The following is a 27,659-nucleotide window of genomic DNA, read 5'->3' on the forward strand; positions in this document are numbered from 1 at the left end:
TAATTTCTAGCGCCTGACTGGTACAGGATCTTTAAGACTAGCTGATATTTTCGGGATTTTAAAAAGTGATCCGCCAGTGTTTAGACACACTAAACATAAACAGATTACTCATGAGTCCTCAATAAGATAATATAAAAATGAATTTAAAAATGGTTTTATTGTCACAACAAATCACTGGTTACTTCAGCTTATGTGTTCCTTCCTCCAGTTGTGTGAGTGGCCACTAGTGGACAAACTATGCAACATCAATACTAATAACATATTTATTTGGCCCTTATAAATACTGATACAGATATATCGGCAAATAACTAATATCAGCCTCTCAGATGATAATAATTTTAACAAAGATCTCTCTATAACACATATAGGTTATTTTATATAGCCTACTAATGACTTTTTGCAAATTATGTAAATGCCTGACATAAAATAAAATGAAATAAAATATTAAGTGGCCTTGTGTTTTTCAAACTACAATTTGTAGTGTGCAAATTTAGAATGGTTTTACATTAAAATTGTAAATTTGTTTATAAACATTAATCTGGTTAATATTAATTGAATAATATTGATGTGTAACAATCTTCAAAATAGAAAATCTCCTCTGAAAATAAGTGGAAAACGGAGTATTACCAACGGTGCTTTGTAGTAGGCAGATGAAAGAAAAAAATTGTTCATTCGATAATAAGAATGTCACTATTTAAACATTTTCTTTTTTTTGGGGGGGGGGGGGGGGGGGGGGAATCCACCAATTGTTACAATAAGTTGCATGAGTTGAATGAGATAAAAGGATTGATAACTTCCAGTTTAAAAGGATCAAATCTTTCTCCTCAGTTAAAGATCTTAGTCTTAGAACCCCAAATTTTACTAGAAATTCTTCTAGAAAAACATTTTGAAGTCTCTAACAATGCGCAGTTACTTACTATGCTAATAAGACTGGGTGAATTTAAAGTAGAGTGAATCAAAAACTTAGCTTGCTATTCAGAAAATGAACTCTCCAGTCTAAAAGGCATGCTGAATTTATTTTTGTATCAATATATGCTTCATTTGTACCACTCGTCCCTCTGGTGTTATTTGAAGTGAAGTCCCAACTCTATCTTTAGAGTTTGTGCCCTTGCAGTTAAGGACAGGAGACGTAACAGTGAGCTGTGAGTCTGAGAGTGTGTGACATTGTCGCTTTGGATCAATGTGATCAGAGAAAAAAAAAAAAACTTAACTCAGATCTTGTTTCCTTGTTTTGTCTCCTTTCTTTCTCATCTTGTGCTTTGAGGGCCCCACAGACACACATGTTATAATATTTGTTACAGTTTATTAAAAAGTCATTTTATTAGTGATAACATTCATTGGGATTTTAGACATTTTGACACCTTTATTGTTTTCACTTAGACATTCACATCACGGTCTTCAGTTCACATGTTCCACATTGTTTTTTTCTAGGTCTCAATAAAAAATAACATTAAAAAAAGTCTTTGGCTTCAACCTGGCGTGTCTTAATTTTTCAAATGGTCTGCAACAACATGCAACTTTTTAAATTTTACCTCTTTTTCTTACATGTGCCTCTGAATGGATCAACGCTCTGTAACCATAAAGGTACCTCACCCACCCACACACACACACACACACACACACACACACACACACACACACACACACACAATGAAAATATTTCTGCAAATGACAGATGATGAAATTAGCAGGATGCGCAGATCATGCAGCAAAGACATGAAAATTCCAAGATAAGACTCCCTGGTGTAGCAACAGGATGTGGATGAAGTTCAGTGCTATCGCTATCTGTAACTTTTTTCAAAATAAATAAATTAACACTCTTGGTTTCCTTTTGTTTTAATTTCTTTTTACTGTGAAACTTGCTAAAAGTGCATATTTGATCCACATAGCAATGAACCCCACCATACCCTCCATCATATCTGATATTAACCACTGTCTCACAAGGCCGTCTCCACACAGGATGACCCCCTCCGTACATAGTAGCGCCTCACTTCCCTCCCGCCTTCGCTGCCCTCGGACCGGTGCACAATGAGAACAGGAAAGAAGTGTGCGTCTCTGTACGTTGGTGGACTGTTGCTGAGCGCCAGCTGGCTGGAGTCCGACCGGCAGCACTGCTCGTCCGCGCAGCAGGGCTCCGTCAGATTGCTGCTGCGACTCCCTCGATGGGAGCCGTACATGCGGCAGAGGGAAAAGCGAGAAGTGTCCAAGGAGAGGTGCGAGTGGAACAGCGCTCCGCGGCAGGACAGGATGGAGGAGCAGCTGGAGCTGGTGATCGTCCTCCTCCTGCCTCCTCCAGCTCCTTGTCCGCTCAGCTCGCTGCACTGCTCGCAGTCGTCCTGGCTTTGGAGCGCTCCGTAGCTCTCAGCAGTCTGGCTGCTGTCCAGTAGAAGGCAGTTAGAGGAAGACGTGTCTTGTAATGAATTAGAAGCCCCTGTCCTCATGTTTAACAGCATCGCCTCAGAGTAGCTGGGAATCACCTGGCGATTGCAGCGTATGTGCCACTCCATCTCAGTGCTGTCCAGCGTGTCAACTCTGGGAATAACGCAACCAATATTTCTCCCCACAGGCCTGTCTTCATCTAGAGGGGAGGGGCTGCTGTGGGTGTACTCCAACCCAAACAGTTTCTCGATGCGGTAGTGCACGTAAGCAGTGCGGTACTCCGTGAGCACTCTTAGAGGCCAGGAAAGCATGAGCAGAGCTGCCAGCCAGAAGGCAACCTGGGAAGTGTACCAAGGCATGCTGTCTGGGTCTACATAGGCTAAGAGGTTTTCTCTGAAGTCCACATTCTTCAGCTGCATCCCCTCCCGAGCCTCCATGTAATCATCCAAACCTTCGATTTCAGAGAAGAACCTGGCTCTCTGGCTGAGGTAATCATTTTCTGGGCCCGCCTCGGTGAAGCTGAAACACTTGGTGAAGCGCAGGCGAATGGCTGGATGCCTCTCCAGGCCTCTAAGGTCACGTGATACATCCTTCATGCCACAGTGGCTGTAGTCAAACTCGCCCTCGGCCACGTGAGTGTTGACTCGCTCGTGGTACACCTGCGTGGTGGTGTACGCATCCCCGTTACGATACCGGGTCACCTGTCGTGTCCGCCGGACAAAATGGTAACTGATGGCTTTCCACCATATGCAAGGCTGGGCCCGCTGCATCCGAAGCACCCGCTCGTACACGCTGTCCACGTCTGCCTTGCACTGCAGCTCGCTCCTGGCCCTGCAGTGCCAGCACTCCACAATATACAGCACGTAGAGCATGAGCAGGAAGGCCAGGGGGATGTAGATGAGGCCGTCCGAGCAGGGGCTGTCGTGGTAGATCATAGCGTGTCCTCCGATGCCCACCCCAGAGGCGCCCCGCAGGGAGGAGGTAAAGGAGGATGTTAAAGAGGAGGTGAGGGCAGAGTTGAAGCTTATCTTGGTGACCCGGGTCAGCTTACACCAGGCCACTGCACCCAGGCAGCTGTACATGAGCAGGGAGAGCACCAGGCAGCGCCAGTGGGACTCCCGACAGACGCAAGCACCCAGGGACTGCTTGACTGGACGCTGCTGCAGAGAGAAAGAGAGAGCGAGGGAAAGGGATGGAAAAGAAATGAAGGGGAGAGTAATGAAAAAACACACTTAAAGCAATGAACCCGCTAAACATGGCAGCGATTTTAAGGCTCGCAGCAGAAATGCAAATGAAAGTGGTTAAGCTATAAATCGAAGCGCTTTTTCCCTACCTAAGCACAGAGAAAATCACACTGAAGGAAGAACACTGGGATTCAGCAGGGACTGTAATGTAAGTAAAACATGTACAAGTGAGTTAACCGGATCATATGCAATACCATATCAAAAACAAGAGCAATTATGAGAGCAATTAAGCAGATCAAGGGAACTTTTTTCTTGATCCTACACCGGTTACTGTGGAGGACCACCTTCTGTAGATTGTTCCTGGATAATAGCGGCTGCTTATTAAAGAGTCTTATTTTCTAATTCTCTTCTGAGTCTGGAGACAAACGTTTGTGCCTGCGGGCGCACAGAGACAGCCGCTTAACAGCAGCATACAGAGAACAATGGTGTACATGACTATGATAGAATCTGATAAAAATGTAAATAACAACGGCAGACAGCATCTGATCTTTTTAGGTAAGGTCAGGTGTATTCGTAAAAATCTGATCACCATAATAAAGGTAAAAAATAAAGTGGCAGAAATCAAGTATTGCATGATGTTGAGAGAGAAACAAGATTTATTCCTGAAAGAAAGACTCTTAATGGAAGTGTCGGCATGGATACAAGCTTTTTTCATGCTATTTTGCAAAACAAAGTTCCACCAGTTATCAATAATGGAAGCAGTTTGTTTGTTCCATCTCCAAACAACACATTTTAGTTGCATTAACAGCTAAATTACAGCTAAAGTAAATAGAGGTCGACTGTAACTGAACACAGTGGGTTCACAGTGGCTCATAGCTCTGTCTCCTCACACAAAGAAGGTCCTGGCTTCACATGCACCAGCTGGGTGAGGCTGCATGGAGCTGTATGTTCTCCGTGTACTCTGACTTCCTCCAGAAACCTGCATGTTAGGTTAATGGGTGATTCTAAACTTGCCGTAGGTGTCTGCTTGTCCAGGTTGCAGCCCTCATTTTGCCCCATAACAGCTGAGACAGACTCCATCCTCCGCAACCTCTGAACAGGATAAGCAGTTAAGAAAATTTATAGATGGACCACAGTTAATTTCAGTTATGAAGCACCAGTACTTCTCTTGAACATGTCCATTTTATTCTACTTGCAGTTGGCCTATACTGTTCTTAGTAAAGAATAAAATATATCTCAAAGCTTTTAGCTACCCAAAGAAATAGTAGGGTAAAAGTATCTTTTTTTCCACTTTTTTTCACTCTCCCTTGAGTACATGTCCTGAAAGCTTCTCTTGTTACCACTTTGTCACAAACCCATCCATCACTCTGCGGAGCACTGGGAGGTTTGGAGCGGAGCGCCCAAACAGAAACATAAAGTGCTCCCATTTGCAAAACTGAGCAGCGGTCAAACAGTCCTATTCAGCAAACACACTGGCTGAATGCTATTTCATCAGTAACACTAACAGTCAAAACTTCCAGAGTGCATAAAGAGAACCTTAGCTCAGACTATTTACTGAAATTAAATTGACTGCATTTTGTCAAGCAATTATCTGAGATTCCTGATTTCAAATGCTTAAATTTGTTTTTGTCTCGTGGTGATATTCCTCCACATTGACTACCTCTGGTGTTTTATGGAGTGAAAGGATTTATCCTGACAGCCAGCCATTCATTACTGCACTGCCACAGGGGTGGAGATGCCTTACACTGCCGGTTCCACCTGAGTTATTTGTGGAGCAAATGAGGGATTCGGTTCTTGTGAACCAGAGAGGGCGGACTTTGAAGCGGCCCAAGCCTTGTGACTGCAGACATCATAGGTGCGACATCTGAAAAAGGTTACCCTTTAATAAAAAAGAAAAGCTGACTCATATATGCTAGATCCTTGGTCATGGAGACAGTTTACAGGAAGCTGAACTCAGGAAATGTAAGGGAAAAATAGGCACAAGTTGTTTGCAACCACAGAAATGTGGTCAGAGTCATCCCCCTGCAGACAGAAGCACAGTAATTACGCGATGACAGTAAACACCAAGGGCGTGGAGGAACTAATGCAGACACATGCATGTAAACTTGTGTTGTGCAAGACTATAATCTGTGCTTTTGTCGTTACAGTACTTTTCCACATCACTCGAGTGTGCTGCCACTATGTCAAATTAACTATTGTGACATTTCAAGAAGCAATGATGCTGTTTGGCTGCAGGTGAAAGTGATGGCACAGAGATGACTGCACGGGGCACCAAAAAGGCAGTAATGAAACAAAACCGCATGTTTTGTGTGGCTTTTCCTCCTACATTTGAACAATGAACATATGGCTCTTTATTACCTACTACTTACTTTTCTGGAAGTTATCAGAGAAGAAAAAATAATGACTACATCTGTCTGCTCTTACCTCCTCCGGGACATCACTCTCAGCCGGTGAGTCCTCCTCCTCCTCTTCTCCATCAACATCATTGAGACCGCTGGCCGCCGCGTCCTCCGCAGAGTCCTGATCGGATGAGAGCATGCTGCACTTTTTCGCATGTCCGAGAGAAACTGGAAGCTCACTCCTTTTTATTCACTTGCTTCGCTCCTAATAGCGCTCCGTTCGCTCCCCCCTTTGGTGGCCCCCTCTGCCCCGAGGCGTCTGGGCCGGAGCCAGCAGGCTGCTGCTGCTGATGTTGCTGCTGTGCGGAGCGGGAGTCCCGCGCTGCTCCCGGAGGAGGGGGGCGGGGTTCAGGGAGTTCACCGCAGCAGAGACAGCAGAGGTTAACCATGATGCAGTCAGTGTACTAAGTCAGTAGCTGAAGTTACCTGAGAAAGACCATAAAAAAGGGGCATCGCTGCATTTGTTAACGCAGGCACTAAGTGGATCCGAAACGCTGGTATGAAATGTTTTACGACGACAAAGAAGACCGCACTCACTTCCGGTTAGGATCAAACGGCGTCCTTCACAATAAAAATGCATTCTTTTTTTTTTTTAATTGATTTAGAATAGATTTGTCAAAATATATACGTTAAATTGTTATTATTTAATCATTATATTTGAGGACAAAAGAATCTTCTAGAAATTATGAAATTTAAGTCAGTCAAGTTATAATGTTTTTATAACTAGTTACATTTTAACCAAACAACAAATACAGCCTTACAATAAGGCTAGGTTTTCTAATATGTTAGGCTATGTCTTTGTTTTTGACACATATATTTTACTTGTGTGTTTTGTTTTGCTCTGGTCGCTTTTTTTTTTCTTTTTTTTTTAACTTGGGTTAAGTTTGAGTACCATGTGTTTTTTTTATGTTATGATTGTGGATGGTGAATGGTTATCTGTCTCTCTGTGCTAACCCCGCCACCAATATAGCTCATTTTATTGTTTTTGTTTGTTTTTATTCCATATTTATTCCATTAATTCGATCGATCTACGGTTTTATCTTTTTTGGTTTGACCAACTTATAAAGCACTTTGCTCAACCTTGTTGCATTCAAATGTGCTATAGAAATAAAATTGACATTAAAGTCTGACATTTGCATGTCCACTAATATATGTCATATCATTTTTCAGTGATATTTATATTGGTAAGCAGTGTTGGGCAAGTTACTTTGAAAAAGTAATTAATTATAGTTACTAATTATTTCTTCAAAAAAGTAACTGAGTTGGTAACTGAGTTACAATATTCTAAAAGTAATGAATTACTTATAAAGTAACTATTGCGTTACTTAAAAAAAAAAATTAACCCTCTGGGGTCCAGGGTATAATTGGTCATTTTTCATTACATTTGATGTTTCCTCTACATTTCACCGTTAAAAACTATTTACTTTGCCTTGTTTGGTATCATTGTTTTCAGCACAACCTCACGTGTTTGAATTTACAGTTATGTTTTCATTTTGACATACTGTATTAATAAAATTGATCCAAAATCAGACAAAAAACATAAATCCCAAGTAGAAAAGTTTTTTGTAACAACCACAAACATGTTTATTTAATCATATTTCATAACTTTAATATAAATTGCCAATTTTAAAATCATATGCACAAGTTTCGCAGACAAAGTTATTTGCAGCCATTTACCTTTTACCCTTTTTTAAATAACCATTTCAAACTATTTACAGAACAATCAGCTGTTCTGCATTCAATAAGATGCCACACAAATTATTTGTGCCACTCCGAAAAAATAATTTCTGTCCACTATAAAGGAGAACATCACAGCCTGATACCTGCAGACAGCAGTCACCTCATTGTTATGACACACACACACAACACTACGCACTAACTAACTACACGAGACAACACATTAACTACACACTCCAAACATGTTAAGCGTCACAAACCTCTCACATCTCAAAACTCGCTCTCTTTCTCTTTTTCTGCTCTCTCTCTCTCTCATCACTCCTAAAACTTCCCCCTCTTCCTAAACAACCAAATGTCAGGTTGCCCTATCAGTTTTTGATTGGTGGACATTGTGAATTTTTCCACCAACACCAAAGGGGTGGGTTTTTGTTTTCTTTTTTTGGTCATAAGCAGAGTGCTTGCTAGCGCTGTCCTTAGACAGTAAACTTGACAAAACTATTGAGGAAAAAACGCCATGTATATATTGTTTATCATGACTCTGGTTTTACGTGGCCTATCAACACAATTTAAAAATTCAAAATTTAAAAATATCACCTTGTTGCTTTGTCATCTTGAAGTGGTCATGTGATTGGCTTACCGACTACGACTACTTTATTCTTCCTCAGTTAAACAGCAGCACTCATGCGATTCTTTTGCCCCCTTAGCTCCAGGTGTTGTGCAAAAAAGTGATCGTTGGGCAGAAAGTGATTGCCATTACTTACAGCTACTTCTGTGCAACTGATATAAGGTGCAGTAACCTAAACACAGCTTCAACCGTCTGTTTGTTGAAAAATAGTAACGTGACCGCTCCGCATTTTCTTGTTAGTAACGGTAACGGCGTTGTAACGATAGGAATAGTAATTAGTTAGATTACTCGTTACTGAAAAAAGTAATGCCGTTAGTAACGCTGTTAGTTGTAACGCCTTTATTCCCATCACTGTTGTTAAGTCACTTAGAGTGTCCATATTTTTTACTGATGTATCTGGCTTCACCTTTCTCTCATTAAGAAGCTAGATGATAATTGATTACATATAAGTGTCTTGATTTTTAGTTTATTTATGCATGACCTCTTATTTCAGTGTTTCTACGTCCCAGTTTAAAAAGAGAGAAAGTATTCAATAAATAGCAATACTTTTTTTTTTCCCTTTTTTTTCTTTTTTTTTTCTTTTATATTGGAAGTGAAGTTCGACTTGATTTGTTTCGCACGACCTCTATAGGTGAAAGTTATCAGGCTGTATTTTGGTTTTTAAGGCAGACCCATTTGTTCGGGAGAATTTGGATTTTCTTTCTTTCTTTCTTTCTTTCTTTCTTTCTTTCTTTCTTTCTTTCTTTCTTTCTTTCTTTCAGTCCACACTCCACACCAGTTGGTGGCGGTAATGCACCATTTTGCTGTTTGCCGACCGCCAGTAAACCCTATACAGAAGAAGAAGACAAAAACTCCCCGAGATTACCCGACACACGCTTCGAACATAGCACTCGTCAGAGGAAACATGGCGGAGGTCAGGAGTTGTTTTGGAAGGAGGGCGCACGGTTTCTTACACAAATTAAATAACTACTGCCTACGTGTCAGCCACAGTAAACACGAGAAAGGTGCCTCACACGGTTCGCCTTTGCCAGCAGGGCTTCTTTGGGGTGATAGTCATAATGGCAGGCCGTATGGAGCCAAAGACGCCGCGCACACAGACTGTGCTCTAGCTTCTCGGGACGGTTACACAAGTGTAAAGCCGGTGCTTGGTGCTATTTGGGAGAACGGAGCGGTTGCAGAAAATTACCATTACTATGTTCCTGAGGAGTTTTCTCTTTATAATAAGAACCAGGTACAAAGAGAAAACAGGAATCTGTCTCGACAGTGGAGACGCGCCGGGTTTTGGAGGACTTCGCCCCGCACTTTCCGCCGACAGCAGAGCCCTTATAGTCAGCATTTGTACTGGCAACACGGGCAGCGGTCATTTATCAGGGCTTACAGCGGTGATGGATCCGAGCCTCTTTACAAAACCAAAACTGGCTACTATGATATCCTTGAAGTGGCACCTTCCGCCACTCGAACCCAGATAAAAACAGCGTACTACAAGCAGTCCTTCACCTACCACCCGGATAGAAACACTGGCAGCGAAGAGGCCACAGTCCGCTTTTCGGAGATCAGCGAGGCCTACACTGTGCTGGGAAACAAGGGGCTCAGGAAGAAATATGACCTGGGACTATTGAGTCTGGCAGACCTCACCGCTACAGTCAGGCCTTCCGTCAAGGACACGAGCGGGAGCGCAGGCAGACGGCAAACCGACAGCCGACGCTCCGTGGTGGACCCAGACGGCCGAGGAGGCATCTTTGATTTCGACCAGTTCTACAAGTCCCACTACAGCGAGCAGCTGCAGAGGCAAAGAGACATCCGAGTCCGCAAAGAGGAGATACTGAAGAAGAAACAGGACACTATAGGCGAGAAGGAAATGGGCAAGATGATGGAGCTGGGAGATGGTATGCTGCTGGTGGTAGCCATAGGTTTACTAATCAACTTAAAACGGGGATGAATAAATCTGCTGGGAAATGAGGGACACTGTGGTCCCCCTTGAAACTCCTCCACTGATCACACTATTAAACATTTCACCTAATTTTAAGTCGGGTAGTAAATTGTCATGAAAATAAACAACAAGCATCCATTAGTTAAAGCTTTTTTTTTTCCCCGTTCAAATGTGTTGTTAAAAATAGCTCATTCTGGAGCTTTGATCAGCAAAAAAAGTTATATGTGCAACATGCACATTTGCTGTTTGTGAATACATCATATAGAAGAGGTTAAATATGACAAAATAGAAATCACTTGTGGTCTTGGTTCATCCTGTATTACCTTTTGCACAGCAGCGCTTCGGTGGTTGGTTTACAACCGTTCACTTCAGCTCCTTTGGCTTTAATAAAGTCATTTGTCTGGTAGAAATTATACAAATGTTAATGACAAGCCAAGCTTCAATGGTAATGTGTTACTATTTATGACATATTTATAGTAATATAAGTAAAGGGTGTGGTAATATCTTGAAAGTCCAGCCAAAATGGGAATTAAAGCAACTTTATGGTTAAAATCAGATGGTTATTTTTAAAGAATGTGCCTTTGATTATATTTATTGTGAAATTACTGGGTATATTTTTTCAGATATTTAATGAATAAAAGACTTATGGGCACTGTTTGTGTTGCCTCTTTTTATTTGATTTTGTCAATGCATGTAGTGCTTTTAGTGAGAACAGATTTTAAAACAAAAATAAATATTAAATTACATAAAACAAGCATGTGTATGTCCAAAGATCACACGATTACAATGAATACTGTATATTTAAAATCGACAAAAGTAAACACAACACTGTTTTTAAAGTAGAAGCCTTCTTAAAACAACAAATACTTACAGCACATGTAGTGCATTTAGAAATTCACACACATCATCACATTTAAAAGTAAACAAGTCATATCAGTGCATATTAATAATGAACTCAGGTCAAATGAAACCTGCAGTGAATCTACACTCAAACGCAGTTAACATAATGATGTATTTTATAATTAAAAGTGCTTACAATACAAACAACACAAGAATCTGTTAAATAACATCACATAGCTTATTCTCGCAAGTCAGTCTTGCTCACTTGTTACTGTGTTTCTTCAGTCTGTGAAACAGCTCTGTAAACTGTGGAACAATTTCAGAATGTTCCTCTGTAAAATTACGAAGACTGTCTCATCATCTACAATACATAAAACAGACAATCTGGTGGATAAACATGACTGTTCCAACTTTCCTAAGAAGTGATGCTGCCATCCAAGTAAAAATGAGCTCGTCTTGAGCTAATCATACATTTTCGCAGTTTAAACATTTGATGTTTTCTATGCTCTGTGGATAAAATGTGTTTTTCAATGCAAATCACAGCATTTTGTTTTTAATCTACATTAACACGATGTCCCAACTGTGTGTGTATATCTGATCACTAACAATGTCTGGAGACCCGCAGGCAGGTGTGTGTCTTTCTTCAGATAACGGGGTTTAGAGCGTCATAGAGCCGCTGCACCGCCAGTTCCACCATCTCTCTGAGTGAATCGTCCTCTGTGCATTCATCTTCGTAGCACACAGACTGGTGAGGGGATAAGAAGTCAGCGACATACTCAAACACCAAATCAGCAGCTCCCATTAACAGGACAAAAGACCCTCACCCTTGTTTTCAAGCAAATGTGCACCGTCTTCCCGTCCACAGTCACAGAGATGATTTTACCATCGCTGAAGTTCACGCATTCTTCTCCAAACATGTCCCTGAAAACAGACAGCAGACAAATAACATAATTCATTAAGAGCTTAGCAACTATTTATCCGAGGAACTTCATTTCCATAAAAATATTCATGCTACTGCATTATAAAAATGTTTTATGGATTTATTCTGTCACTTACTGCAACATGACTTCTAGCCGAGTATGGAAAACATCCATGTCCATAGTGCTGCTCTGGGTCTCCATCACTGCTCATAAGGCAGAAAGCAGATCACTGGCATTAACCAGATAGCACCCGCCTCAAACTTACAGCAGCAACTAAACACACGTGTACACCACGTGCTTAATGGCGATGGCGCTTTGTTAACTGTGTTTAAAAGATGGATGTAACATCGAGTTCTGAAATGTGAAACCAATGCAGTACTTCTAATGGCCCTTAGGGGGCGACTCCTCTTACAGCAAAAAATGTCAGTTTTTATGTTATAATTTCCCTGCTTTTCATTTGATTTATGACTTTAGTAAAAACATTCTTCAATTAAAGACTAAGACTATATATCTTTTAAATATTTTTTTTAAATTATGGTCACATGTAACATAATATATATGACAAAGTATAGTATGCTTAATTATTTGCAGTATCTTATCTGATTTATTATGAGAATGTAATGCCTGATCATTTGCACCCAAAACATCAAAAATGGGGGCAAAAGGGAGGAGATCGCGTTTAATCGATTATAACACGAGGTCCGAAATATAAGTGCTGACATGAGTAGTGTCCACAGAAACCTCTGAATCTCAGCTAAAAGCTCATGTAAACCATGTCTGCAAACAACAAACAAAGCAAAGACACCAGACAGTTAAAAGAGCAGTTACGTCACCATGAATCTGTGGACAGGTAATATCCATATCTTGATTTAGGATTTTCTGGACTTAAATGGGAACCAAAGCATATTTTCAAAGGTGTTATATGCTATAAAACCTTTTTTGCGCCACGGACCGGTTTATGCCCGACAATATTTTCATGGACCGGCCTTTAAGGTGTCGCGGATAAATACAACAAAATAAAACTAGTACCGGTACCGAAAAAAAGAAAATTTATTCATAACACACGTGAAGAGACCCAGGAAAACCGAGTAAACAATAAAAACGATAACAAAGTAACGCTGAAAACCGATAAAAACCCTGAAAACCATACATTTCACACCTGAGCCTCAACTCTCGCGGCCCGGTACCAAACGACTCACGGACCGGTACCGGTCCGAGGCCCGGGGGTTGGGGACCGCTGCTATAAAATACTTTTAAAAATTAGGTGAGGGAAATAAAAAATCAAATTTTCTATGTTTGAGTCACAGTAACTTCTGCAGTAATATTTACAGCTCTGATGACATCTCACCAGTGTTAGCTTTATTTTGACACCAAGACTGTTTACACAGAGTTTGTAATTGCAGAGAAATACATTTATTTTGGTCATTTCATTTTCGAGCAGGAAGGTCACCCTTCTTGTTATACCCTTTAGATGAATACAGAGTTTTTTAATTAAATACATATTCTTTAAATAATGTTCCCTTTTATAAAAAGTAGGATGATTAAAAAAAACTAAACATTTATTATAGCTCTGTCACGTAGATATATATCCCCATTCCACATTTCAAAATGTCATGTGACAATCTGATTGGCTTAGGAGTGATGATGTCACAAGGATCTTTGATCCTTTGAAGTTTTTCCTTAAGTAGGGGTGAGAAACAGCAATTTTTAGTTCGTTTGTTTGCAGCCTTCAAACGTTCACTACAGAAAAATTTGGAAACCTCTCAGAGTCATCGGATACAAACGCCAACATGTATCCAAGATTACGGCAACCAAGACAAAAAGATTACGCCGCCTCTCCTTCAACGCGTGGCCGGCCAATTTCTCCAAATGGCCTCTTATCCATCCAAAGGGCATTACAGGAGAGTAGGAATGAAAACAACCATCTCCAGAACAAAATTCAACAAATTGAAGAAGAAAAACGTCACCTGGAGAAGAAGTGCTTACAAATGGAAGCACAAAACAAACACCTGGAAGAAACACTACAGCGCCAGCCCGACATCAACATTATTAATGAGGGCTGGGGGATCAAGTTTGCTCAAGCCAGAGAGCAGATTGTATTCCTCATCAAAGAAAACAAGAAAAAGAGCGCTGAAGTTAAAGAAATGTCCGAGCAGCTTCAAGGCAGGAAAGCGACGATTGATAAGATAGAGTGGGATCTCTAATACATGGACCAAAAGAATCACCTGCTCCAAAAAAAGCTTGATGAAGCTGAAGAAAAAAATAAAGAAGTCCTCCAACAGAAGGAACAACAGGACACAAAGCAAAACGACCTGCAGCGCGAACTCCAAGGCATGCAGGAAAAGTACAGAATGGTGAAGGTAAGGTTGGATCAAACACTGGTCCAAAAGAAAGACCTCCTTCAAGAGAAAGAGCAAAAGCAAGAAAGACTGACAGAAGAAAAGTGCATTATCAAGGACTTTGAGAGTAAAAATCAAAAAATGCAAGAATTCTGTAATGAACTGAAGGTCAAAACAAGTGAGCTGGAGGGAGAAAAGGAAACACTGGAAAAACGATGCTCACAGATGCAGAAAAGGATCGATCAAATGGCAAAAAACAACTCAGAGCTCATTAAGGGGATATTGTTGGAATTCAACAACTTGAAGCGGGAAAACACAGAAATGCAGGCCCAAAAGCAAAAATAAGACAGAACGCATGAAGACCTGCAGTGTACGCTCCGCGACATCCAGAAAAGAAATGAGCAGCTAGAAGGCCTGCACAAAGAAGATCAACTGAGAAATGCAGACCTGCAGAAGGCAAAGCTGACACAGGAGGCAACATCCAAAGACCTCAAAGAAAAGCTTGAAGAAACACAAGCAACATTAGAACAGGTGGAACAAACATGCAAGAAACTTGAGAGGCAAAACACAGAAACCATCGATGAGTTGAGAACCCTCATCCTGGAGAAAAAGGCCCTCGTGGAAAAGTCCATGAAAAAGAAGAAAAAATTCTTCAGCTTTTTCCGGAAGAGGAACTCTGCTGCTTCTTCAACTGATGTAGCCTCGTCTTGCTCCACCTCTGTTCACCCCCCCAACCAGTCCCGGCAGTTGACTGCCCCCTCCTGAGCCTGGTTCTGCCGGAGGTTTCTGCCCGTTTTAAGGCAGTTTTTCCTCCCCACTGTCGCCTAGTGCTTGCTCAGAGGGGATTGTTGGGGTTTTCTCTCCTCTACCTTGTTTCTTTATTTACTTGTTAACTTTTTTGCTCTTACTTCATTTTACCTTGTTTCTTTATTTACTTGCTTGTTTAACTTTTTGTTCAACTTATCTAACAAAATAAACCAGTTGGATTTATCCTTTGAGTATTGTTCATCTAATCTTTACAGAGTTTTTCCAAAACACTTTCAAACATTCAGATCTGTCTTTCATTTTCTTCTTGAAACCTCATGAACGGTGAACTAAAAACTCTGGAACATGGTTTGAAACACTGAAATTGTTTCAGCTGAAACTGGCAAGTCATACGTGCATGTGTGAGAGTCACAGGTTATATGGTGTCACTAGTCCGGTCATCATGTTTAGGCTCATTCACTCCAGAATTATTTAGGCCAAATCTTTAAAACTGTGTCATTGCACACACTTTTCAATCACACAAATGCAGGATTAAAGACAATAATTCCCAAAAAGTGTGCCATGAAGCAACTCCAGGTGTTTCATGGGTATTCGTGATAACAATCCCATATATAAAGTTCTGAGTGAACTGTTAATATAGTGCATGAGTACTTTGTGCACAGAACCCAATCCATTTGTGCAGTTTCTGGATGCTAGACTATAATAGGTGTATTACACATCCAAAGGTCCTGATTATAGCAAGGAGAAAAACAAAGGGGAACTTAATATGTCATAAAAACCAAAAACTAACAAGGAGTGCATGATCATCGACCAAAAGAAATGATTAAAGAAACAATCTAATGGCCAGAATCACCAAGACTATGACTTCTATGACATCAGGTGGATTGGGGATTTCAACAGCCCTTAGCTCAAATGTCACAGCCAAACTGTTTAATTTCAGGCTTCAAAGTGTGTGTGAACAAACCAGTGTGCGATTTCATCTTACCTACATCCATCTTTTATATGGGTCTATATAACCAAGCTGACCTTTTTGAGCCTTTGGGTTGGACTGCACCTCCAGTACCACGGTGGTGACAGCATCAGCATACATGTCATTTAGAGGGTTAGCTATCCACTGAAACAGCAGATAAAGACAAATTAATAAAACACAAGTCCCAAGCTGTCTCTGAGCATCACAACGTACACTCCCTTTAAAAATCTGTGGCTAGGAGCAGAAATAACCAATCATAAAGTTGTCCCTTAGATTTTATATGGCTACAAAGGAGAGTGATCCAGTCAATAGTCTGCACCGAACCAAACCCAGGATTGTAGTTCACTGGACACATGCACGTGGAAAGCAGCAGAAAACATAAATGAGTAGTTGCTATTACGTGGCACACTGGTGCAGTGTTCACCTTCTTACCTTGTTAAAAGGATTATTAGAGTGTTTCAGTGATATCAAACCCTGTGTCTATCCTCTAAAGAAATACATTTAGGACTCCCAGTTTTGCACACTGGTGTGAAAAGCACAGCGCTACGTTGTGGGCTCTCACCTCTAGCAGCACCATGCCGGCCTCTTGGATTAGAGTGATGTTTTTAAAGATCTTCAAAGTGTTCTTCTCAGTTCCGTCCAGCTCTTCAACATCACCTGAGAAAGACGGTCACCACTACGGGGTAAAAATCACTCACACGCTGACAAAACTCAAAAGGTTGCAGTACGTGTCAAACTGCAACAATGTGGGCAGTTGTGTTTTTTTGTTTCTTTTTATGAGTTTGGATGGTCTCAGACAGTCTACTGTCTGCAGAGATGGTCATCGAGATTCCCACAGAAATGGTCACGCAGTCTTACCTGTGAGATTCCTCAGATGGCAGACAAGCAGTGAGTAGGGTCCAGTGAAGGGGATGGCCTGGGTCTGTTTCACTGTACTCATGGCCAGCTCTGTGTACGCTGCAGAACAGACAGATCAGGTCAGTACAGCTCCGAGAGGAGGAATGTTTCATTCATTCATTCATAGTCTACTTTGGTTTAGTTTTGAGGCCAAATACCCCAAAACAATGACAGAGTCATGAAGCATCAACGCTACTAAAATGCTTTGGTGGCCCTGTTCTCCATCTGGGGACAATGAAAGTGAACTTACTGGAAAGGTCAGAGGGATTGAGGATGTGGTAGTTGAAATTCTTCTTCACCAGTATGCCTGATACCCTTTGACCCTGAACACACTTCTTATCAGCCAGTGAGCCCATCACCTGAGAAGAGAAGTGTATCCATTTTCAGTGGATTTGTCATTTTTAACAGTGTCATTAAAAAGCATACGCACAATTCAGCGACTGCTGATCACAAAAAGCGTACTGCACCTTAGCCAGCTTCTCTCCTCTGAAGTTCAGCGTGACAGCCTCAGTGTTGCGAGGGTTGTGGACTTCGATGTGAACCTCGTCGTTATCCTCGTACTCTCTGATCAGCGCGGCTTTCAGGCGCGCCATCTCATTCTGCTCCCCATGTACCAGGATCTGAAATTAAACATGTGCAACATTTTATGCAAAGGACAAAAAAAGACGAGTCAAGAGAACTGTGAATTTCACCACACTGTTTTCTTCTCATACCACATGTGGCGGTTTGAGGGCTCTGATGAACTCGCTGGTCTGCTGGTAATCAGTGTGGGCGGAGAAGGAGATGTAGTCCACCGACATCTTTAGCTGCAGCTTCTGTCCCGACATGGTGGTGATCTCCTCGGGCTCAGACATGATGTGCTGTAGAGTGTGCAAATAACTGAGGACTGATTTTACAATTATCTTCTTGATAAATCATTTAGTCAGTGAAAGGATTTAGAAAATAGTTAAAGAAAATGGCACGTAAATTGCTTTTAGAGCCTTCAGTTTGATTGCTTTGCCAAATTAATGACCTAAAAACTTCACATGTTCGATTCATTTTTATTAGAGAAAATGAACAAAGAACACTGAAAACTTTTTTTCCTTCTTCTTGTGGCAACTTAATTTATTTTCTTTAAAAAATGAGTAATTCCTGTCTTTTGTCACAGCTTCTGAGTTTTAAATTTGATGGCTTGAAAATTGCTGTAAATAACGGCAATCTGGTGCAATTGAATCAGCATATCGATTATTAGATCACAGCATCTTTTCCCACTTTGCTCAGAAAATTTTTTTTTGCTGTCCTGCTGTGCTCTAACCTTGGCGAGTGTGCCCTCCACGCAGTAACCGGCGATGATAACTCCATTCCTCTTGTCGGTGCACCAGCTCTCAAAGAGCTCCCTGGAGAGCCCGCTCTGCATCATGCCCGGAGACGCCATCACCACGCTGGGGCCAATATCATCAAAGTGATCCATGCTCTGGAAAGAATAGACAGTGCTGCTTTATTTTTGGAGAGAGATAGTCAAGCCTGAGAATATGCACAGGGTTTCTGTGACAGTCTCTACCTTCAGATTGCTGATATGCTTGAAGACAAAAGGGTTGTTGATATTTATGGCCTTGCGGATCTTGTCGTTCATTGCGTTAACATATGTCTGGTACACAGCCATGCACTTCTTGGCCAGGGAAGAAGCATAATAGATGGGGATGTCATGGAGCTCTGGGTGATTCTGCCAGTACTCGTCTGCAAGAGAACATTAAACCCAATCTTACAGACTTCTATGAGTGATAATGGGATAAAGAGAAGACAAATAACCAAAGTCATAACTATCAGAGGAAATCCAGTGCTAAACATAAATTTGAACATTGAGGTTAACAATATTGACACACATTATCACATTTTCAGTATCAGGGAGTCAAACATGACTTCTAACCCAAGATAAGCAGCAGTTCCTGTGCTCGTCCCAAAGCAAACACAGGGATTAAACAGCGACCCTCTCTGTTGACAATGTCATGGACGGTGTTACAGAACCGAGCTTCTCGCTCTTCCCTTTTTTCATGGATGTGAGTGCCGTAGGTGGACTCCTGCAGAAAGACAAATAATAGTTTCTGACTATGTTTCGATCACCTACGGAGCCTTTTAAAAAGGTGTTCAATATGACTTATTATAGTTAAATAATGTCATACTATGATTAAGATGTCAGGTTTGACACTGGGGATCTCAGCTGCCATGAGGTGCCTGTCTTCTTGGCGGGAAAAGTCTCCTGTGTACAGAAGCTTTGGAGGGAAAAGGAGATGGGGAATATACATGTAGGTTAGCTTTTTAAAAAAAATTAAGCGAACAATCCTTTCTTATCATTATCGATTAAACAACAGCAATTTTACTTTGACTCCAGCTATTTCGATCATGAACATAGCAGCTCCCAGCACATGACCAGCGTGGTAGCACCAAAACTTGATCCCAGCCACCTCTTTGACCTCGTGGAAGTTGATTGTCTCTATCTTGTCCATGCTCTCCTCCAGGTCGGTTTCAGTGTAAAGCATGTCATCTGCCGAGATGTTACTGCAATAATAATAAAAATATGACTGTATGCTGCACTGCAATTAAAAGGTAATTGTCTCTAGGCACCTTTGCCCCTACCTGACTTTAACATAGTCTGATAGGAGCCAGCGGTAGATGGCTTTAGTGGCATGAGTCATGAAGGTCCTCCCTTTAAAGCTGGTCTTCTGGAGGAACCAGGGCAGAGCTCCACAGTGATCCAGGTGGAAGCTGAAATGAGAACACATAAAACCAGCAATAATTAGAGATCTAAACTGTCGTTTCTGTGCAGGAAAAATGTGAAAATGTAAAGGAGACAGGGCAGTTGAGCCTCACTGGCTGATCAGCAGCAGGTCTATCTCAGCTGGGTCAATCAAATCTATGTATGGGAGAGCGTCCATCCCCTCCAATCCAGGGTGAATGCCGCAGTCCAGCTGCCACACACAAATACAGCTTTGTTCATTTAAATCCAATCTGCATCAATGCTGCTTTCGGACATGAAATACTACAATGGCAACTATATGTCAAAATATATAAAATAATAAAATTAATTTAATTGTATTGAATGAATGGATCAAAAACAAAAAATTGCACTTTGTACTCCTTCAAACAGGTAACCGTAATATAGTTATTATTGCTATTGATATAAGTGTATAACCAATTATTTGTTATTATTTATTTTACCATAATTTTCCTTCCTTTGAACTCCAGGATAATGCATGACCGCCCAACCTCCTGCCCAGCACCGCTGCAACATGAGCCAAATACGGTATCAGTGCATGTATGTGGTTTTATGGTGGCACAATGAATCAGCCATAAAATATAATATTTATATGTATGTGCATATATCTAAAAAATAGAAATTAACTCACAGTGGACGAATCAGGAGCTGGTCGCTTTCCTCGGCAGGGACAATTATCTCTATTTTGCGTTTTGTGGCCATTCTGTTCTAAAATTTTAGTGTCATTTTTAAAATACAAAAAAATAAAATAAAAATAATAATAACAAATCCGATAATACTGCACTCAATGTGTTTTCTGAATGAACTTCCGGGGGCGTGTCCAAAATACGCCCGACTGGAATCAAGTCGTGTGACAGAAGTTCCGAGACGCACGTCGGTTGGCTTTTACCAGCTTTGATCTAACATTTATTAAACAACCCGACGCAAAAAGAGGCACGGCAGTTAAATATATTAGCTCAATTTAGGATTATCTATTTTAAGTTCAGCAATGTATCGACACAATAATCCGTATTATTCGTAGGATTTTTATGTGTTTATTTTTCCTCTGCGTTGCGTCCCCTTTAAGTGGTGTTGGGTGTAGGCTTCAAAGCTCAAAGGGAAGCCGAAGAGTCAAACTGGATAAATAGAAAGTGGATTGGAAGAAAAGCAGATAAACGGTACACTGAGAGCACCTCGTTACAACAGGTATGTTTCAAGTCATGTTAGCGTTAGATAATTCACTCTCTTTACAAGCCCCTCCGAGGAAGTCCTCGGCTTGTAACTTTTAAAATGAATGCGACCAAGAGTGAGTAGGATAAGTTTGAGTCACTCAGGTTTTCTTGTAGCTACAGCACTACAAGCACAGAGCAGCTCGTAGTTTGGGTGATAGGCGTCTTAACCTTTGGTGTCTGTAGCCTGGGACTCCGTTAGCTTCATCTGTTTACAGACACGCTGTTCAAGCCGCACCTAAACGAGGCTGTTACAGTTGCAGGTGTAGTTTCCTGTTTAAATGGTGCTCCTGTTTTTAAACTTGGTGGTTGTACGCGTTGTTAAATAGTACTGTAATACTATACTATAATGTTAAAAAGTACAAATAATCTCACAAATTTGTGTTTATAATCGATATTATCAATTTAGGCTCTTGTTTGAGTGTTATATCGTCTGTTATTCTGAGTATTCTGGTCCTGAGTTATTTTCAGACTCAGACGTGATTAAACTCAAGTTGAAAGTGAAATGCGGTTTAGCAGCGGTGGTGACTGAATATACTGTAGCTTTTCTAGCCTTAGTTTAACTTTGCTTTCAGAGTTCCCAGGACAAGTACACCTTCCTACACGAAGAAACTACTCGAACAAATATCTCACCTTTCACTTGTGGATGTTGTTATTTTAATTAGGATGTCTTTTTGTGTGGATGACTCAAGGTTATTATAGTTTAACTAAAACTGGTCTAGAAGACTGAGGGAAAGGATTTTAGTTCGCTAGAATAAAAATAAAGCCCAATTTTTATTTTTTAATTTTTTAAAAAGAAACCAACCGGAAACATGTACTTGCCAAAGTAATACAAATTATATAAATATCCAAGAAATCTCATGAATTTCATGAAAGATATTTAGCAGTTGTTTTAAGCCAGCCCTCATTTCTTAATATTTTACTTTCAATGAAGCCACTAAACACACACCCATGAATCTTTTCTTTCTTTAAATTGCCATTAGTGGTTCAGAATGTCATCAGCATGTATAAAGGAGGAGAGGAGAACGGTCCAATGGTGAATGTGTGCAGCCATCTGTAAAACACACTACTCTCTCATGGTTTGGGCTGCTTTTCAGCCAGTGCTGTTGTGGACCTTTTTAAAATTGATGGAATTATGAACACAGAAAAGTACCATCAGATTTTAATCCACTGGGCAGTGCCATCGGGAAAGGGCCTGATTGGCAACGCCTTTATTTTCCAGAATGACAGTAATCCCAAAAACACTGCCAATGCAGTAAAAGTATACCAGGGTAGAGAAACACACAGTAGAACACTATCAGTCATGGATTGGCCTCCCCAGAGCCCAGACCCCCAGTGTCATTTAAGCAGTGTGGGATCATCTTTATTTTTCTTCTTCTCTTATAAGAAAGAGGAACAAACTAGGTATCAATTATTCAAACCGTATATGCTCCTGTGTCCTGCATTTAATTATTTATGGGCTCCATTAACACCTGAGAAGGCAGCCATGCTGCGCGTTTAACTCTGAGCCCTGTGATGATCCAGGTCAGCGGGTCTGGAGGGCTGGATGCGGTCGTCATGGTGAAGGATGTTCCGGAAAGGCAAAAAGCGCCACAGCAGCAGCAGCTCGCAAAGCAGTGAGATCAGCACAAAGAGCAAGGTGGTTAACAACACAAGCATGCAGACACGTGTGTCTTTGCGTTTCATTAAGGCGGCGCTGTCTAATGTTTCTGTCTCACTGCAGTCTGTGGACTCCAGCTTGGGAGGACTCTCCAGATCGAGTACTGTTGCCAGCCTTGACACGGACTCCACCAAAAGCTCAGGTCAGCTTGACTTCCTGTTAAAATTTTGAAGCAGCCTCGCAGTTTAATTTTCTAACTGGTGTTTTTTTTGTTGTTGTTGTTTTTTGTCTATAGGGAACAACACATCTGAGACATGCGCTGAGTTTCGGGTGAAATATGTGGGTGCTATTGAGAAGTTAAAGTTTGACATGAGCAAGACCCTCCAGGAACCGCTGGACCTCATCAACTACATTGATGCTGCTCAGGTAAGAAGCTGGAGAAAGATCTGGGCACATTTTAACTTTAACCTTTCTCCTTGGAAACATGCTGTAATTATTCTGATATAAAACAGAGAAGGTACTGCAAATTTTGCTTCCTCTTCTCATAGCAAGATGGAAAGCTGCCATTTGTTCCCGGAGATGAGGAGATGGTTCTCGTAGTGTCCAAGTACGGCGTCAAGGTGGCGTCGCTGGACCAGTGTGTGAGTAGTAAAGGAATAGAAAGGTGGTACACAGTCATTTCGAAGAGTATCCCAAGAACGGAGGAACATTTTGGTGTCTAAACTACAACAACTGAGCTCCTCGGTTACCTGAATTTTAAAAAGAAGAGGTGATGCAACAGGGTGGTAAACATGCTCCTGCCCTCAATGCACTGAAAAATGTTGCTGGCATCAAATTCAAAGTGAGCGTGAATTCTGTGAATGTGCAGTGAAATTTCACACTTCCAACCTTTGATGTGATTTGATTTAACAGTTTAATTTTAACGTAATTTAACTTAAATTAAACATGGCACACAAATGATTTGCAAATCATTTTTGGAAACGGAGTTAACAAATTGAAAAAGACCCCTACTATGTGTTTTTGTTCTACACTCTCAGAATGTGCTGCATCGCCATCCTCTCTACCTGATCGTGCGTATGCTGTGCTACGATGACGGGCTAGGCGCGGGGAAGAACCTGCTGGCTCTGAAAACCACTGACACAGAGCAAGAAGAGTGCAGCATCTGGGTGTACCAGTGCAGCAGCTCAGTAAGTACAAAATGGAAGGTCTTTTACACGGTCACTGTGCGTTTCCTTTCCCTGATGCGTGACATCTGCTGTCTGTCTGAACAGGAGCAGGCGCAGTCCATCTGCAAAGTGTTGTCGGCCTCCTTCGACTGCGTTCTGACATCAGACAAGTCCAGAGGCTCCGAGTGAGAGTTGGGATGAGAGCGAAACATCTGCAAAACCAGCAACAGTTAGACAACCAGCATTGTTATTGGCAAAAATGTTGCACCTTTGCTTTCTTACCCTTCTGAGAGGTCATCTAAAGGGCAGATCTGATGGTGCGTAATCTTTGTTATTGATGGAAAAGTCTGGCGTGAGCTAGCTGTTGTTCCCCTTCCTGTAATCCATCCAGTTAAAACAGAACTGTGGTGAATTTTTCTGAGTCACTTCCCTGGAATTTGTTGTTTTTTTTGCCTTCTCACAATAAATATTAAAAGAAGGTGTAGTAAGGAGGCAAACGGTTGCATTAAATATAGCTTTGGGACACAATGCAGAGCTTTTATAAGTGTAACGTTAAGTGTATTTAATGTACGCAATAGTACTACATAGTGCTAAAACTTTGCTGGCATATGTTAATTCACGGAAGACAATCATCGGATTAACTGCTCGGTACACAGATGTGACAGCTGGCTTCAAGAGGAAATCACTCAAATCCCTCTTCAGGTTTTGAAACCCTGTGAGTGTTTTGTTTTCTAACAGCAGTATTGGTACAATAGTGGTCACTTTTTGACCAGAAGGAATGTTACAAATATCGCCTGACTTTTTGGACACATTGATCTTAATTTGTGGGATTTATTCATTTTTAAAGATTTACTTGAGCTTATTTTAAAATTTTCTTTTTTTTTTTTTTTTAAAACTCTTGGTACCAAAAGTGTGATTAGCTGGGAAAAAGTAAATTTTAACAGGCTGGTAGCGACACATGTAAGATTTTGTGGGACTTGTTTACAGTTGTGGTACTAACTTGACTTCACCTTGTGAAATAATACTTTGGTCCAGTTGAAAATGTGTGTGAAGAAGGAAAATAAAGACGTGGATCAGGTACAGCAGGGGAGCGTTTTCCTTTTCTTGAGTGCATTTGCCAGCAGAGGGAGCTCATGAGACATCATTTAACTCTTAGCTTGACAAGATTGTTTTTAAAATGCAGGTCACGAAATATGGTAATGGAAGAAAAAACACTTGCTGCTGGATCACAAACTCTGAAGAAGAAACACACCGACGCCTTGCACTATTTCAGATTTTATTGTTCCAGTTTGTTTGTTTTTCTCCGATTTACTTGCACAACAGAGTTAGGAGTCAATGCAGTGATTCACAGACTGTTAATGAGAATGATTTGAATAGTGTTTGTGTGTGTGCGTGCACACATTAGTATCTGTATTCATGTTTACAGCACACACACAGGCCCAGCTGAGGTTGTGTGACTGCTCATCACCACAGTGCATTAAAAGACATTTACTGCCCGGGTTAACCTGCTTTTTTTTTTTTTTTTTTTTCCCCTCCTTTTATTTTCAATATTTTACATTTAAATATCCACAAACAAAACCTGCTCTATTTACACAAACAGATTTAACAATCCAGTGAGTTAATAATCAACACGGTGGAGAGAGTGCGCATCAGCTACCACCCTCTCGCCATTCACAAATCCACAAAAGGCTCCGATTTCAGGTTAAATGCCTAAATATCAACAATATGAACAGAGAGAAAGTTGCTCTGCAACTAAAATGAAGTTAATTACACTATGTTTAATATTTATTTCACAATGCATTAGATAAACTTGTCTTAAAAGTACTATATGAGGCTTAAGCTGCAGGAAGGGTGTTCCCTCTCTATTTAGCTCATCTGTGAAGAAAAAGTCTCAAGGAAGCAACAAAAGTCACAGAGCTTACTCCCGCTTTTCATCTCATTCCCACGCTCTCATTTTTTTTGCTCCCTGTTATTTGAATATGCTTTCGTTTGCAGCTTATTTCCGTACAGACAAAACATGCACTCGCACATACAAGCACACGCTTCTATTCCTCTAATAAGGCAGATGACAGGCAGAGATGGCCTGAGGTGTCAGGACTCAGCATAAAGGTAATTACTGCCTGTTGCAGCTCCAGTCAGCACTGCATCAGGAGGAAGAAGAGGAGGAGGAGGAATAACTGGAGTGTTGCTTTTGAATATGACCCCCTGCCCCGCAGCTTAAATTGGGGCAGACAGTGTGCATGTGTGGGGGAAAGCCTTGCAGAGGATGCATGTTCCTATTACTCTATGCCGGCTCGGGAAAGTGGACTCTCCCAGGTGTGATGGGCTGGAGGCTATTTTAACATGCAGCATCCCCGTTCTCGATTGCCAGTCCGTCACTGAAATTGGGTCAGGGAAAGGCTCCCTTGGGTGCAACTTCCAGCATATTTTAAGGTTAACTTAGCACCATTAGAAAAACCTCCACACGGGAGGGCTACTACATATGTGGAAAGCTGCACCTAAAAGCAGGCATTTCAGAATTGCTCATGCACAGATATGGAATGTAAGCATGGGGACTAAGTTCACATTGACAGCTGTTAGTAAGTTAAAACACAACACTGTGATCTTCTCAGTGCTGTCGCTTTAAGGACTGTCTGTATAATGGAGAAAATGGATGACAGGAATCCTGTACATACATGTCAACAAGGGAAAAGACAAGAAAAGTGCATTTATTGTGAGAGGACATTCACTACAATCATCTTTGTTTTGTTTTTCTTTTTTAACTGCAAGCATTAAAACCACAGAGTCCGATGAGTCCCCTGTGACACCCAGACTCGCTGGAGCAGCAGTGACGCTTGAACGAGCTCGCTCAAGACGCCAGCGAAGATGGTGATGATGGTGCCGATGACGTCGACTGCAAACACTGGGGCGATGGTGGATGTTTTGTCGGTGATAGTGGGACGTGTGATACTTCCCGAGTCCCGGATTTCAGTCGGCGATGAAGTGCACAAACGTAACGGGGAAGGCGCCTCTTCTCATTGGCTCGCCTTCGATGTGGCCCAGCTGCGAAGAGCAAAGACAGATGAGACGTGAGGTCGGAGGACGATATGAGGCAGCCATGACAAGAAAACAGAGGGGTTTAGTCTGTTTGGGTAGAAATGCTTAAATTATTTGAGTCAACTAAAGTATGCACAGACTTCATCTAAAAGATGGACATAGCCACGGGGAAGTCACCTACTGGCTGACTAAAGTTGTGTAGCCTCAGGCTGAGCGTTTGGACAAACACCTGGATCTGACTGAGCTGTATGCAATAAGACTTGAAGCGTTTACTGAGGTTAGAAATCAAATCAAATGAGCAACAGGGTTTGTTTTTGCACCTGTTTTGGCAATAAGCAGTGCTGCCTCCTGCTGGCCGTTATAAAACAATGCAGCTTTCAGGCACTTCAGCATTGGCTTCACTTTTTTAGAGCAGGAAGCTACGCCCATCTTTAACATACAGTCTACGACAGTACCAAACACCACAGAAAATGACAGAGTAGTTAAAAACAGGTGGGGAAGACTTTTCCAATATTTGTGATTTCAACCCATGTGATTCAGTTTTGAGATTTTAAATCCCAAAACTACTACTTACATACTTCATTGGCTTTTATTGGTGTATATTATAATGCTTGACACAAGTATACTGAGCTAAAAGTGTGAAAATGCACAAATACAGTCCCTCAGTGCTCACAGAGGGGGAAACGAGCATTTGTCATGTGTGCAAGTATCATCAGGATATACAGCAGGCAGCGTTAGAGGCTCTAAAGTGCTTGGATTTAGTTGATATACTTCTATATTTTCTGTGTTTGGCTCAGAATCTAAAAAATACATCTTCAGCTATATGAAAAATGAGCATGTATCCATGTAAATCAATCGGGATTTTGTCAAACAAAACTGAATCAACAGAAACACCATCTAAATCTGCAAAGAGTAATAAAAGGCTACGTCACAACAAACATGAGAGCTTTACACGTAAAAGACTTTCCCCTT

The 27,659-nt window shown here is 41.2% G+C and overlaps 5 protein-coding genes across 10 annotated transcripts in view; 2 read left to right on the forward strand and 3 right to left on the reverse strand.

Moving 5' to 3' along the window:
* Positions 1–1,297: 1,297 nt before the first annotated feature.
* Positions 1,298–8,356, reverse strand: LOC309694803 (transmembrane protein 151B). Of its 4 annotated transcripts, none has more exons than XM_082515018.1 (3): positions 8,277–8,356; positions 5,988–6,388; positions 1,298–3,539 (listed from the first exon to the last, which is right to left on the reverse strand). In XM_082515018.1, exons 2-3 carry the CDS (start codon positions 6,099–6,101, stop codon positions 1,938–1,940), a joined length of 1,716 nt encoding a protein of 571 aa, XP_082371144.1. In that variant the 5' UTR covers positions 6,102–6,388; positions 8,277–8,356; the 3' UTR covers positions 1,298–1,937. The 4 variants fall into 4 exon arrangements, with proteins under 4 accessions (XP_082371144.1, XP_082371143.1, XP_082371145.1 ...); XM_082515017.1 differs by having other exon boundaries at positions 8,234–8,325; XM_082515019.1 differs by lacking the exon at positions 8,277–8,356 and adding an exon at positions 7,900–8,219.
* A 716-nt stretch (positions 8,357–9,072) lies between these two features.
* Positions 9,073–10,787, forward strand: LOC309695787 (uncharacterized protein). The gene has a single exon (XM_082516665.1). The coding sequence runs from the start codon at positions 9,169–9,171 to the stop codon at positions 10,201–10,203; it is 1,035 nt and encodes a 344-aa protein (XP_082372791.1). The 5' UTR covers positions 9,073–9,168; the 3' UTR covers positions 10,204–10,787.
* A 96-nt stretch (positions 10,788–10,883) lies between these two features.
* Positions 10,884–20,517, reverse strand: LOC309695785 (cleavage and polyadenylation specificity factor subunit 3). The gene is made up of 18 exons (XM_082516662.1): positions 20,309–20,517; positions 20,121–20,184; positions 19,773–19,870; positions 19,539–19,667; positions 19,283–19,460; positions 19,085–19,174; positions 18,832–18,982; positions 18,466–18,641; positions 18,220–18,378; positions 17,639–17,785; positions 17,393–17,545; positions 17,176–17,284; positions 16,887–16,985; positions 16,591–16,685; positions 16,085–16,172; positions 12,091–12,157; positions 11,859–11,955; positions 10,884–11,779 (listed from the first exon to the last, which is right to left on the reverse strand). The coding sequence occupies exons 1-18, from the start codon at positions 20,377–20,379 to the stop codon at positions 11,678–11,680; spliced, it is 2,073 nt and encodes a 690-aa protein (XP_082372788.1). The 5' UTR covers positions 20,380–20,517; the 3' UTR covers positions 10,884–11,677.
* Positions 20,518–20,560: 43 nt separating this feature from the next.
* Positions 20,561–24,736, forward strand: itgb1bp1 (integrin beta 1 binding protein 1). The gene is made up of 7 exons (XM_082516666.1): positions 20,561–20,862; positions 22,410–22,524; positions 22,609–22,687; positions 22,781–22,911; positions 23,034–23,126; positions 23,523–23,672; positions 23,757–24,736. Exons 2-7 carry the CDS (start codon positions 22,453–22,455, stop codon positions 23,838–23,840), a joined length of 609 nt encoding a protein of 202 aa, XP_082372792.1. The 5' UTR covers positions 20,561–20,862; positions 22,410–22,452; the 3' UTR covers positions 23,841–24,736.
* Positions 24,737–25,160: 424 nt separating this feature from the next.
* asap2a (ArfGAP with SH3 domain, ankyrin repeat and PH domain 2a) overlaps positions 25,161–27,659 on the reverse strand; it is an 88,638-nt gene continuing 86,139 nt past the window's right edge. For all 3 annotated transcript variants that reach the window (XM_082516661.1, XM_082516660.1, XM_082516659.1), the window contains exon 28: positions 25,161–26,693. In XM_082516661.1, coding sequence (XP_082372787.1) covers positions 26,619–26,693 — 75 coding nt within the window. In that variant the 3' untranslated portion in view covers positions 25,161–26,618. The remainder of the gene's footprint in view (positions 26,694–27,659) is intronic.

This window comes from Aulonocara stuartgranti (assembly GCF_965226115.1).
Source record: "Aulonocara stuartgranti genome assembly, chromosome: 19".
Lineage (NCBI taxonomy): Eukaryota > Metazoa > Chordata > Actinopteri > Cichliformes > Cichlidae > Aulonocara > Aulonocara stuartgranti.